The sequence below is a fragment of the Mastigoproctus giganteus genome, chromosome 2 (assembly GCF_048544385.1).
Source record: "Mastigoproctus giganteus isolate SK-2022 chromosome 2, ASM4854438v1, whole genome shotgun sequence".
NCBI lineage: Eukaryota > Metazoa > Arthropoda > Arachnida > Uropygi > Thelyphonidae > Mastigoproctus > Mastigoproctus giganteus.
In genome coordinates, this window is record NC_143576.1 from 10,008,613 (window position 1) to 10,024,089 (window position 15,477).

At 37.7% G+C, this 15,477-nt stretch overlaps 1 protein-coding gene across 1 annotated transcript in view; it reads right to left on the reverse strand.

The window, feature by feature from the left end:
* The window catches only part of nwk (FCH and double SH3 domains nervous wreck), a 505,896-nt gene that overhangs the window by 94,720 nt on the left and 395,699 nt on the right, over positions 1–15,477 (reverse strand). The window contains exon 16 of the mRNA XM_090389564.1: positions 11,143–11,223. Within this exon, the coding sequence (XP_090245690.1) occupies positions 11,143–11,223 (81 nt within the window). The remainder of the gene's footprint in view (positions 1–11,142; positions 11,224–15,477) is intronic.

The following is a 15,477-nucleotide window of genomic DNA, read 5'->3' on the forward strand; positions in this document are numbered from 1 at the left end:
AACAAACACTGAGGAGGGTTCTCTCCCATAAGCAAATACAGATGAGTTGGATGTGAATGTCCAATGCGGAGCCTTGCTAGAATTACTTCTTGTCGCCTGCTTTTCCTGATACTAGATGTCCACAATTTTGGCTCTTTTTTTATCTGCAGCAGTTTATTATTTATTTGAGCTTTCCAGAGGTCAGACCATTGCTTCCTACATGATGTTTCAATGATGGATTTGTAGTCGGTGTAGGGCACTGTTTGTTGCCTGAAAGTGCTTGAGTCAGGGTGTTTAGCGGCGGCGTCCGCTTGTTCATTACCTGGAATGCCTGCATGACCAGGTATCCAGCAGAAGGTAACCTTCTGGTTGGCTTTTTGACAGTAAAATAACTTGGACCGTATCTCTTTAAGAATTGGATGTGAGGGCAACATGGTAGTTTGAATGGCAGTGATTGCGCTTAAGGAGTCTGTGTATATCAGGGATTGCTTTATACAGCTGTCGTGTATTCTATCTAGAGCTAGTTTAATTGCAAATAATTCTGCAGTATAGATAGTGCATTCCGTAGGAAGAGACACAGCAACTGAGAAGGCAGAAGAAACTGTTGCAGCACCGACGGCTGCATCTGTTTTGGAGCCATCAGTATAGATAGGTACTTTATCTGAATTTTCCAACAAATGAGTTTTATGGAGCTGTTGATAGTTTATATTTGCCAGAGAGGATTTTCCCCATCTTGAAAAGAAATTGTCGCAGAGAGGTGAGAATTCAGTCCAGGGAGTTTCAGGAGTAGCAAGGTCTGGAATATGTTGTGAAATTTAAGATCCCAACTGATTGTGAGTTCTTGCAGTCGAATCCCTGCGGGGCGGTTTTCATTAGGCTTATTGTGATATAATTCAGCATATTGAGGATCAAACAGGTACTGCCAGCTAGGGTGGAATGGCATGCTTTTAATTTTTGCTGCATAATTACACAATAAGGATTTTCTCCTGAGATGCAAAGGGGGTTCATTTGCCTCAATATACAGGCTGTGGACGGAGATGTTCTGAAGGCTCCCACAGCTATCCTAAGAGCACTATGCTGTATGGTATTCAGTCGTAATAGTGAACTTTTCCTAGCGGAGTCATAGACAGGTGATCCATAATCTAATCGTGATCTTATTAAAGCTCTATACAGATGAAGGAGAGAGCTTCTGTCAGCACCCCAGGACTTAGCAGAGACTGCTCTCAGGATGTTCAGTTTTTTTAGACATGTAGTTCGAAGGAAAGCAATATGGGAAGCAAAATTAAGTTTGTTATCTAAATATAACCCCAACAGTCGGAAACTGTTAGTGACGCCCGCCTACTGAGGAGGAGCCAATCATCTCGAAATGGTGCCATCTGGGTAGTGGCATCCGCTGAGAATAAGCAACAATAGTCTTCTTCTATGGAGAAGAGTTACTTATTCAACATAGTACAATATCATGGCAACTCGTTATGAAAATATTCAAAATATGAGATATAGATATACATATAATGATGCCAATCTTATAACTATTTAGTAGTTAGCTGAGAGCAGATCTGATGCATTTGCACTAACTTATAAGCATATACAGTAATTTTATGATTTACAAATCCCACAGTTCCTCAAAAGTCATTTGTAAATTGAAAGTGATGTTCCTGTATATATAATGATTTAATGGGAGGGATGCATACCAAACTTATTTTCATGCTTTTGTTATAATATTAAATAAATAAATAAATAAATAAATAAATCTTTACATTACAAGAACTGTATTGTAATATTCTCTGCAGAGTCAATATCCAGGGGATTCACAATGACTGAATAAGAAGAAATTTATAAATATAATTAGAAAGAATACACGATAATATGAATGGAAAATTATGTTAATAATAATATAATACACAAATACCTATAATAGACAACTGCATCTCTCTCTCTCTCTCTCTCTCTCTCTCTCTCTCTCTCTCTCTCACAGGAAATTTATTTATATATACAGAATATTGCAATATTAATACATTGTACTGACGTAAAATAATTGAGGCATTACTGATTGCACTAGTTAATGCATACTTGCTTTATTATATAGTAATAGCCATATATATATATATATATATTACCCATATGATGCAAGGAAGCCTGAGGCTTATGCTGCACCAGCCAAAAAACAAAATTTTGATTACCCTGAAGAGAGAGGAGAGAGAGAGAGAGAGAGAGAGAGAGAGAGAGAGAGAGAGAGAGAGAGAGGAGAGAGAGAGAGAGAGAAGTAGAAGGGAATCACTAAGAAGAGAAGAATGATGATATCCAGCTCAGGACCCTGGGTGTGCAAAGCCCATACTCACCAAGATGTGAGCCCCTGGGAGTGTATGTATGTATACATATATACACATGAAATATGTGTGCTTTATTTTCCTGCCTCTTCCTTTCGCTACGTACTACTTAAAAACTCCAAGTATCGTTCCCTTTCTTTATTATACTTTCGGTTTCGTTTCTGGGCCTGATTCGACATACATATTTTTTGCCTGTTTTTTCCCTGCAGTACAATCATTTGGTATTCATCTCCTATTTATACTAACTCTTGCAAAGCCAGAGCCCTTACTAAAAAGTTGGGCTTTACAACCCCAGCAAGCTCAGTAAGTTTTAATAACTTTTTCTATACTTTTTACCTTTCCACTTTCTCATTCTACCTTTCTTCCCATTCGTATAGCTATTAGAGCAATACGAGGGTGATATGAATGTTCCAACTATCCTCATTCTATTGCTATTTCGTCTTTATTTAATTACACCTTTATCCCTACCCCATCCTCAATTAATAACTCTCCCTATACCATGTGCTTGTTACTATTTATTTTAAATTCCGACCATAAATTATTTTAATTCTTCTTATCTCACAAAATTCTGATGCTAAAATATTTTTTTTCTCAAATTTACTCAAAATTCTACATATATTTCAAATACCTCTTTCCCACTCTGAAAACACTTAAATATATGTATTTTTTAGACTTATCCTTATTTTTACCTTAATAATTTTCATATAATTGACACTACATTAGGACTACCTTGTCCATACTGTAAAATGAATGTGCTAATCGTTTTCTTTTTGGCTTTATTTCACATTTCTTCTACTGTACTGGGTGTAATCCCCTAATGAATTACCTAACCATGTATCAATATTTATTTCTGCTGACGTTAGACTTTGTGATTTTGCCTTCCCTCTATTCCACCCTATAACTAAATTTGCCCACCCATATCTGATGACAGCTCTACCACTTTTTATTTGATTTTACTTTATTTTGTTTAATCATTTGTATTAATAATTTTACTTTACAGTTCCTTCACCTCCAAATTAGCTTTGCAAATTCAGCCCATAATTTTCTTAATTCATCATAACTTTTAGGATATTAATTGTTTTGCCTTTTTCACATCTACATTACTTCTTTTTTCTACTATCCTTACCCTTCTAATCCCTGGCACTTTGTGCAATTCCCACCTCCACCTATACAAACTTTTTTCAGATTTATTTACACTTACATGCTTATATACACCGATGAGCCAAATCATTTCATTATGACCAGCGAGTCATTATGCAAATCGAAGCAACTGCAGGTGAACTATGGTACGTGCACGGACATGGTATAAAAAACACCTGATACTGAGCTCCGTTAATCAGTGTTACTCTTGGTCTTCAGATGGGAAAGGCAGCAGAATTAAGTGACTCTGAGCAAAGGCCAAATTGTAATGGCCAGATGACTGGGTCAGAGCATATCTGAAATGGCACGGCTGGTGGGATTCTCAAGGTCAGCTGTGGTTAGTACCTACCGAAAGTGGTCCGAGGAGGGGGGAACCCACGAACCACCAGCAAAATGTTGGACGGCCATGGCTCATTGATGCTTGAGGTGAGAAAAGGCTCTCCTGAATGGTACATGGCAACAGAAGGGTGGCTGTGGCACAACTCACCGATAATTGGAATGCTGGTGACGGGAGTAATGTGTCATAACACACAGTACATCGAACCCTGCTGAAAATGGGGTTGCGTAGCCGCAGGCAGCTCTGAGTGCCCATGCTAACCACGGTTCACTGGCGACAGTGCCTACAATGGGCACACGAGCGTTGAAACTGGACCTTGAGTGATTGGAAGAAGGTCGTCTGGTCTGATGAATCACGTTTTTTTTTGTTGCACCATGTGGATGGGTGGGTATGTGTGCATCACTACCTGGAGAAGTGATGGCGTCTGGATGCACCACGGGATGAAAACAAGCCAGTGGCGGCGGTTATGCTTTCGGCAATGTTCTGCTGGGATACCCTGGGCCCAGTCATCCATGTGCCGGGCACTCTGACATCTACCTAAACATCATTGAAAAGGTACACCCTTTCATAGGAATGGTCTTCCCCTCTGCCAGTGCAGTCTTTCAGCAGGATAATGTGCCATGCCACACTGCCTGGATTGTTCAAGACTGGTTCACAGAACATGAGGAAGACTTCCATATATTGCCCTGGCCTCCAAATTCTGCAGACATCAATTTCATCGATCATCTGTGGTTTGTTTTAGAACAGCAACTCCAATCTGCGGCGTCTCAACCACAGACCTTACAGGAGTTAAAGGATCTGCTGGTACCAGATACCACAATACACATTTAGAAATCTTGTAGAGTCCATGCCTCGCTGGGTACGAGCTGTTTTGCCTGCACATTGAGGACCAACATCATATTAGGTAGGTGGTCAGTGTTTTGGCTCATCAGTGTATATATATATTTAAAAATCTCATACAATAAATGTAGCACAATAAATTAAAAAAAAAAAAAAAAAAAATTATATATATATATATATATATATAAAAAGTGCAGTACAGTATTATCAATAAACTTTCATTCCGAAAAATGGCAATAGTCTAACCTAAATTTTACTGGAGTTAGCAGCAGTTTGTACTATATTTATTTACAGTACCATGTAATGGCCTTTCTCAGAATAGTCCTATTGGTTTTGTCATATGGACTCCAATTCATCGTTGATCCTCCTCTGCTCAGATGTTAAGTTTAAGGCTCTATCTGCCAGCCCAACTAGACATGACTGAACACAATGCAAGTCTGGAAATCCCTCTCTTCAAGGAGTATCTTAGGTAAGCCTAGGCTACCAGTAGATCAGCTGGCATTTTACGGGCTAATATGCATAAGACCTCAGTAGCCACAGTTCTACATGCCCTAGTTATACCAAGAAGAGAGATCTCTGTGCAGAGGGAAGGATCCAACGGACATGAGTTTTCAACTCTCCCCCCACAAGCTCAAGCCACTTATGTCAGGATTGGGACAAAGATGTTGGAGGGCTCCTCCCTTAATGCCCCAATACACGCGAGTGACACGCAGAAGCTTGGAATGTCTGCTTCACTCTCTCCCATAAGTAATTAGCATGTGCCAAGAATGTCGGTCACTCCTCAAGGCAAACTCCTAAGCACACCTTCCGGCCCACTTGATATAAGTCTGATATGAGTGTCTCAGAAATTGCAACCTCGATGTGGTTTCATGTACAACTGCATCTTGAGTGCATTAAGATTGGTTCAGTAACCAAATAATCTCCAGCCAACAGCAATTTTGTAATCAGAAACAAGTGTTAATGCAAGAGGCAAACAGGGGCTTACAAAATTTATGAACTTCCAATAATTTCATAAAATAAATTTATCAACTTCCAATAATTTCAGCAAAAAACATGAAGGTGCAGTTACTGTGGACTCAGAAAGCAACACTAGACATTTAATGATTGGGAAAAAAAAAAGTTACCTGATGTAACAAATCCCAGGTCCTGCTGTTTCACAGCATCAGTTCAAGTTCCATCAATGATAAGTGGAATTTTTACAAGCTTTTTAACAATGTGGCTGAATTAGTCTATCTCAGGTAAGGGTTTCATGGTTTTTATCCTGCAAACTCAGGATTTATTGTCCAACAAACCAAACTGAAGAATAAATGCAATTAAGACAAAATACACTGATGCCTCATAGCTTTAATTGCCCTTGCACTTAATACACCCCTCCCGACACCTGTTTCACACAGATAGAGCCAAATTATAGTGAAACCAGAATGAGTCCAGTGACCCATCTTGCTAGATGTCAAGAATGCAGGCTGGTTGTGGTGGCAGTGCAGGTTAGGGGCACAGTGTGAGGAGTGTTTTAGTAGCATACACTGGACTTCTTGAAACCAGTGTAACAACATTTGGATGCCACAGGTTATCTGGAAGGTGATCCTGACAAAGCACATCCCTTCATGGCTGAAGTGTATCTACCTGCAAATGGGTTCTTCCAAAATGATAATGTGATATGAAGGTGAATCCACCCTAATGGCCATCCCAGTCAATAGATCTCAATCCACTTGAACAACTGTGGAATATGTTGGAATATGTGCTTCGAAGTAGAGATCTGCAATCATCCAATATGCAAGAATTGAGTTACCGTGGATTGGCATTCCACTGGCATGCTTTCAACACTTTAATTTCATGCCAAAATGAATCCAGGCTGGTCTGAGAGCTAAAGAGAGGCCTACTGCATACTTATCGTTAGGTAGGTGTACTTAGTAGAGTGGCTATTAAGTGTGTGTATGTATTTCAGTAGAGCATAGAGGCATCATTAGGTTAAACTGTGTTCAATACAATTCATTCAAAATTGGGCAGTGATTGAAATGCCATGTGGTTCAGCAGTCATTAATCGGTTCACCAAATGTTTCTTTATAATTAGTGCCAAGGTAGCTAAGATTATAATGTCTATAAACCCAATATATTCTACTGTTATTTGTCAATTTTACTAGAAAAAATCTGTTTCTAGGAAGAGAAACTATGCAACCCTTACACAAGGCCAACTCAACATGATGTGGGGAGAAAAAAAAAAAAAAAAAAATCCTCTTTTGGCATTTAACATAATTTGAATCCATACTTTTCCTATACATCTATTTTATTTCCTTTCCTTTCACATTCTATGATATTATTTCATCCAAGGCCCCCCCCCCAATGGCTGGCTAATATGTTCATTAGACACCCAATAAAGTTTTCCTTCCTTGCACATTTTTCAGTTTTCAAGTCTCAGTTCGTTCTTTTTTTTTTTTTTTTTTTGGTAGTTCTTGGCACATCAGCTTCTGTGGCCATAGTGCACCTCCCAAGGTTTTTGCAGTACTTTGATTCAGCCCGAGGTGGGATTCGAACCTGCGACCTTTGGGTTGCCAAGCAGGCACTTTACCCACCTGGCTAGCCTGGTCAGCGTCTGTTCATTCAACGAGCTTCAGCCATTAAGCTGATCCCAAGGGTAGGGGTCATTCCACTTAGGCTAGTATTAACAGCCTGGGACTTCACATATTTGGGTAAAATTCCATGATCACAACTGATTATTAAGCACAATTATGTCACAATTTTTTTCTATTTTATTTTGCACATTTTTTTTTTTTTTCATTGCTTGGTGAAAATTATATTTATTATTTCAGTGCTTTTTATAATTAGTGCCAAGGTACAGTGAATCTTAATTTGTCTCTGGGCAGTCACTGTGATTAGCATTAGTAGAGGCATATGATGCAAGAAAGCAAGCTTATGCAGCATCAGCCAAAAAAAAAAAAAAAAACATGCTCGCATTTCACCCCTCTGTTCCTTCCAAGTTTTTTTTTTTTTATGAAAACCCCAAACACGAAAGGTATCAAAACCTATAGTACTTAGTACCATGCATGGGTTGAAGGAGAAGATTGGGGCAAGGGGATGCCGGAAACTTTACTCTAGAGACTAAACATGGGTTTCACCACTTCAAGCCTCCAATTAGCAAAGTGATGGTATTTCACCAGTTGATGAAAGTCATCTACCACCTTTAGTACCTGTCCAGCTCAGCCATAAATTTATTTAGGCTATGAACTTCCACAACAAAGGATGTAAGTCTGTTCCACCAATCAACCACCCGCTGGCTAAAGGCAAACTTCCACACATCTATCCTACATCTGTCTTTCCTCAATTTGAATTAATGCCACCTCAAATGATTATTTTGAGCAAGAGGAAGAATTCCATCAGCATTGAGCATGCTTAAACCAGTCAAGGCTTTATACAACTTAATCAGACCACCTTGCAGGTGCCTAGTCTACAGATACTGTAATTTGCAAAATTTAAGCATTTCTTCGTAAGAGCAACCCTTTGTTCCATTCACTAATCTTGTTGCCCTTCTCTGTACTCATTCCAACAGCTCTACACCCTTCTTAAAATGCGGCCTCCAGACCTGTATACAGTACTCAAGGTGTGGCCTGACCATTGCCTTATATAAGTTGATAATCACCTCCTTATCCCTGCTAGAAAAATTCCTGTATATCATTGACAAGACACTATGAGCTACTCTTGCAGACTGTCTGCACTGCTCAGAAATCTTCATATCTGCCTGCACAAACACAATTACTCCCAGGTCCTTTTCGTTCTCTACCACTGTCAGTGTAGTACGACAGAGTTGATATGTCACTCTGGGGTTGCTGCTTCCCATATGTAGTATTTTACATTTGTCAACGTTAAACTTCATTTGCCACCTCTCAGCCCATCTGCTCAACTTTTCTAGATCCTGTTGCAGCAGCGTGCTGTCATTAGTGTCCTTAACAACACTGCCAACCTTTGTATCATCTGCAAACTTTGACATTAAGCTTGATATACCATCATCAATATCATTTATAAATACAGAAAACAACAGTGGACCCAATACTGAACCCTGAGGAACTCCACTAATAACATTAGTCCACGATGAGCAGTGTACATTGATTACCACTCTCTGTCTTCTCCCACTCAACCATCCCTTTATCCATAGCAGCAATTTGCCTCCAGTGCCACACTGCTCCAATTTGTGCAGTAGTCTTTCATGTGCAACAGTATCAAAAGCCTTTCTAAGATCCAAATATATGATATCAAAGTTATTCCCTGCATCCAGTTCCTTTGTGACCACATGATAGTATCCAATCAAATTGGTCAGGTAAGACTTTCCTTTAACAAAACCATGCTGTGTCCGAGCTATAACTGAAGTCTTGTCTAGATGATTCTGCAGTGTTTCTTTAACCAGTGCCTCCATTAATTTGCCTGGAACAGAAGTTAAACTAACAGGTCTATAATTACTTGTGTTGCCCTTTGATCCTCCTGCTCAGATCCGTAGCCAGGTGGGAAGGAGCAGCAGTGCATAGCACACGCTTCTTGATTAGACCGGGGTTCGAGCCCGTCACCACCAAATATGGAGGATGCGGAAAGGTCAGGGAATGACCACCGCATATCCCGGAGCAATATGGCCTTAGTTGCTAATGCTCCTAAAAACCAAACAACAAACAAACAACAAACAACCTGCTCAGATTAAGAGCCTGAGGGGGCACAGATTCAAATTGAGGAAAGATAGTTGTAGAATAGATGTGCAGAAGTTTGCCTTTAGCCAGAAGGCAGTTGATTGCTGGAACAGACTTCCATCTGTTGAGGAAGTCGATAGCTTAAATAAATTTAAGGCTGAACTACATAAATATTAGGAGCGACCGGATGGGTGAAATGGGAAGGTTTTTTTTTTTTTTTGGCTGATGCTATATAAGCTTGCTTCCTTACATCATATGCCTCAACTAATGCTGATGCTAATATGCTTGTATATGAGACATAGCCACACTTCACCCACTAATCTTGCACAACTAACAATTTCTACAATGGGAGTGGGTGCCTCCGTAGTCAGGTGGGAAGGAGCAGCAGTGCATAGCACACACTTCTTGATTAGACCAGGGTTAGAGCCCGTCACCACCAAATACAGAGGATGCAGAAAGGTCAGGGAATGACCACCGCATATTCCCGGAGCAATATGGCCTTAGTTGTTAATGCTCTTAAAAACCGAATAACAACAAACAATGGGAGGAGCATGGATAGAGAGGATAAGCAGGGTGGCTACTTTATTTGTGACATCAGAACCATCTAGACTACCACTTGTGGAGAAACCAGAAGGCAGTGGGCATGAAAGAGAAGTGCAAAATGAAGTAACATACAAATGGTTTTGATCAAAATCAGTAGTAACAGGGACAGTTGTTGTTGTTTGTTTGTTATTTGGTTTTTAGGAGCATTAGCAACTAAGGCCATATTGCTCTGGGGATATGCGGTGGTCATTCCCTGACCTTTCCGCATCCTCCATATTTGGTGGTTATGGGCTCAAACCCCGGTCTAATCAAGAAGCGTGTGCTATGCACTGTTGCTCCTGCCCACCCGGCTACGGAGGCACCTGACACAGGGACAGTGTAGGTCTCTCTATTGAGAGGCACTGATGTGGCAACCATAGCAATGGATCTGAATAATGGATCCCCCATCATTGAGGACCCATGCATTTTTGTCCTAGATATGAGATCATTCCAAAAGGAATGTAGTTTGTTAAGAATCACCCTTTGTCTGTATCTGTGGGAGTACACGAACCTCATCATTGAAATATGATCATCTCCATTGCTGTGAAAGATGTTATTTTAAATGGTTTGAACTGATGATTCACAAACATTTATTCACCTGCATGAGTCATGCTGAATAAAACATTTGCAACATGTGAATGGTAGGATGCATGTGTGCCAGTATCAGTAGCAACAACATCAATGGGTCTTCCATGCAAAGCAGAGACAATACAGGTTGCAGTAATCTGCATCCCCACCATAATAAAAGTGCAATAATGCATGATAACTGTGGACTACCTGACTATTTGCAAATGAAGTGGATTAATGCTTTAGTTGTTTCCAAATGGTGTTAGCATTTTCTAAATTTAACATCATTATCGTTGCACCACTGAGCTAAAAATGTGCAAACATGGTTTGAGAAAGGTTTGGAAGGCTTCACATTCTTTCCTTTAAAGCCAAATTCCTGCATTTCAAACTAACTGAACATTTATGGAATGAAATTGAAAGGCCTATGCTAGGTATATACCCTCCACCACCCACAGCACTACAGGTATGGGATGCAGGCAGCATGGAAAGCCATATCTCAGGTAATATTTCACCAGCTAGAGGCTAATGTGCCAAGGCAGATGAATGCTTAACTAGATCTGGGGGAGGCCCAACATACTTTTTGGAAGGTGAAAGAATTTGTATATATTTCAATGATGGTTGCATGTACTGGGTTTATGCACATATCTCATGTCTCCTTGATAAATAATAAAAAAAAAAACTGACTGAACCACAATCTTCTTACCTTAACCCAACCATCAGCATCTTCTCCTATAATTTCCAATTCTTCTAACTCCACAAAACTTAATTCATCAGGATTAGTAGCCTGGAGTAAGAAAGATACCTTTATTCACTCTTAAGATAGATGAAAGTGACAGTCCTCATTTTCTGCTATTAGAACTGAAAGCATAATAGTATTTTTCTTCAAATTTTTATACATAACTTTCAAAGCCAGAGAAAGAAGAATTAAGTAGTTCTTAAAACTGAACTGTGTAGGCAAATTTAAACTTCCTTATTTTATCAAATATTATGTAGAAAAAAGAATGGAATTATCTGGAATAATTTCAGAGCTTTGACACATTTTGTTAACTGTTACTATAAGTTACTGTGACAAACAATTTAAATATTTAATTATACAGAAATATTTCTCATATCTCTCTTCAAAATAATATAAATTGTTTTATATGAAAAAAAATATATGATAATACCATTTCCTTTACACATTAGCAATAAACTAGCATTATTATGTTTTAAAATCATTGTAAAACTATTTATACAAGTATATACTTGTATAAATAATCAAAGTATAACAGGCTATCACCTTTCATGAATTTTAGCATAGATACCACTATGCTGGTAATGTGATCCCACACTCTCCAATATTAATTGTATATAAAACTTGACATATGTTTTTTTTCCCCACTATAAATCAATATGTATAGGAATATGAACTGCAGACTGGCTGACATGCTAAATTTGTTTACAACGATTGCAGAAAATGAAATGAATACCACTAGGTAAGCTGAAACATCACTATTTTCTACTACTAGGAAGAGCACATATAAGAGCTGGAAGGCAGCAGCATTTCAGTGCATGTACATGTGTAATGAAATAAAAATTAAAAAAAAAAAAAAAGGGGATAAAATATATACAGGAATGATGTATATATACATACTGCATTCACTATACTCTTGTATAGTGAATGCAGACTATATACGTACAAAATTCCTTGAATAAACTAGAGCTGTGTTCTACATTGATCTCAATATTTGTAAAAGAATAAGAGAAGTTTACCTCAATATGATACATAGAACACTTCCGTATGATTTTTCACTTAATTTTTAATTGCGTACAATTGATTTTTAATTGTTTTGTTTCTATTGTTTTTTTTTAATTGTTTTCAATTAATTTTTTACTATAATGTAATACAGTATTTTTGATTTTTTAATTTAAATTTTACTGTAATGTTACATTCATTTTAATTTCTGGAGAGTATCATACGGAAGTGTTCTATGTATCATATTGAGGTAAACTTCTCTTATTCTTTTACAAATATCGAAAAGTGAATGTAGGCTATTATATTTATAATTTAGACAGTTTGGACTGTCTAAGTTATTTCTCAGCTTGAAAAATGAATAGGCAAAAAAGAAAATAAACAGCTAAAAAGACCTTTTAAATGGTGTCTTGATAATAACCAGTCCCTAACTCTAGCAGCAAGAAATTCACACATTTAACAAGGTGTCAAGTTATGTGACAAAATTTTATTTTGATATGCCCTTCCATGATATAACCTTTTCAGCTCTTCTTACTCAATATTATTATTAGCTATATGGTGCAATGAAGCCTTATGAGGCTCATGCTGCACCAGACAAAAAAAAATTCCCAAGTCACCCTGAGAGAGAGAGAGAGAGAGAGAGAGAGAGAGGAGAGAGAGAGACGTAGAAGGGAATCACCAAGAAAAAGAAGAATGATGATATCCAGCTCAAGACCCTAGGTGTGCCAAGCCCATACTCACCAGATGTTAGCCCTTGGGGTTTTAAGGTAGTTTGCAGAATTATATACAAACACCTGGCAGGAAATTACAGTCAATATACCCTCCTCTCTGACAATACCCATACTACCACCTATGAAGAGGAGTGGGGTCATTTTTCATAAACCCTATAAAAACTTTAATGTGAGCTACATCACTGGGCCATTCGTCATTTGGAGGAGTAACTTAAAGATCACCATGATGCTATTAAAGAGGCTGATTTTGCCCAGTGAGTGGTAGCCATATTCATGCATTATTAGCAGAAGGATTATAACTTCATGCCAAGTGATGCCCACATAATAGATTATGCACGCATCTCTAAGGTCTGCTGCTGGTTAGAATCTGTATATATCAGCCAAACCAAAATGTGGACCATGACAGATGATTCCATCCAATTTTTGAGCCTCTGGCGTTGCATGAGGTCAGCAGATGTCCCCACTACCCATCTCCCTCTATTCCTCCTTCCCTTTCCTCTACTATCCTTTTCTTTCCATCTTTCCCCCATCTTTATTCATCTATTCCTCTTCAGCACTAACAATATTACTCTCCTTCCCTCCCCCCTCCCTCATGACCTGTGATTGCACAATGTGTTGAGCTACATCACCTTCTTCACACACATCGTCTTCACAGTACACAAAGTCATCACAATCTACTTTTTAATTCAGTTGATAAAGGATATTATAAAGATATCATATGATAATTATATAATATAAATAATTATTATATTACAGTAGGTGTCAATTATCTGGAATAATTAATGCGAGACCTCTTCTGGATAATCGAACGTAAGGTAAAATTGAATAAATTCTGTTTAATGTATTAAGGTAAAAGAAAAAGACTATAAATAGCATGAAAAAAAGGAGATTTTATTTAACTGAAAAAATTATAATAACTTATACATAAAAATTTGCACATTTACATATGTATGTATATTCGGATAGGTATTTTACTGCAAATTTTATGTGGAAAAAAATTAAGTAATTTTTTTAGAATAATGTTCGATCGTTTTTTTGTGACTTTTTTTTTTTTTTTGCTGTGGAATTTGATTATATTGCATTCTTCCTGGTTTTCTGCCCATTTCTTTTCATTGAGATTTTACCGTAAAAAAACGGAAAAAAAATAATAATAAATTACACAGTTTCGGGCTGATATTATTCTTACCGAATCTGGAGCTAAACTAAATATAATATGAAATGAAGAGAACAAAATATGTCATGAAAAATTGGGTTCATGGAAGAAAATGGCTAAACTCCATCACTCACGGGCACCATTAGCCTTAATCCAAAACAGACAGAAATACTCAAATACTCTCTTAGCATAATAAACATTTATCTCAAATACTACAATTAATAAAAAAAAAAAACAGCCTTTCAAATTATTCCAGATAACTGACGTTCTACTGTATTTATATATAATTAACTATATGGCATAACAATTATATATAGTTAATTACATAATATAATATTATTATATGATATTGTATTAACTTATATTTTATAATAAATCTCGTCTAATAGGAAGGGATTACTATATGAGTATAGCCTTTAAAAACATTATGCATTACATCAAACTGTACAGATAATGTTATATGTACATCAAAACATACAAAAAGAAGGCTTACATAACAGTACAGTCCTTCACAGGTCTTTTGCAATACAGCCAAGAAAGTTGGAAAATTTTTTTGGTCGGGAGCACTGCCATAGAGTGCCATTTACACATTGAGCAGAGCATGAATCTGCTCTGTAGAATAATGTTTATAGATAACAACTGTGGCATTTTTTTACATATCAATGCAACTTGAAAGAAGAGTCTGAATCATTGGGATAGCCTGAATTAACAGGAACCTATCACACAGTTTCAGCTTCCAAAGCAGCATTGGAATGAACCTTTTAGAAGATGAGAAGGAGCAGTACAGTTCTCATGGTCTGAAAGAAGTATGGTGATGACTGCCAGCTATTCACTGTGGTGAGCCTTAAAAGGTGAAACTCTATGGCCATTTAAATTGTTAATATGTAAGAAGGGAGGTTATGTCTGCTTGAGGAGCCAGTATTCTACTAAAGAGTTGGGATTTTTTTTTTTCTTTTATAGTAGCTGAAGCCCATATTTCTGTTGCATAAGGCATGGTTGAATAGATCATCTGAATGGTGTTTTTTTCTTTTTTTTTTTTTTTTACAAAAACCCCAAACAAGAGAGGTATTAGAACCAATAGTACTTAGAACCGTGCTTGGGTTGGAGGTTGAGAAGATGAGGGAAGATATTTGTTGATATTAGAAAGAGAAAACCAAGTTTTATTAGGCATATTTTCAGGAAAGACATACGAAGGAAGGTTGTTCCAGGAAACGGCAGTTGAATGAATAAACGAGGAAGATGAAAAGTTGGTTCTGTGAGTTTGAAGTTAGATAGTAAATAGATGTTGGCTGGTGGCGGCATGTGTTTGGACTGTTTTGAAAGAGAGAGCGGGAATTATAGAAGCCAATTCACAAGAACAGCGTCCATGGAAGTATCTGTAGAAAAGGAATGCAGCAGAAACAGTACGCCTATGACACAGCG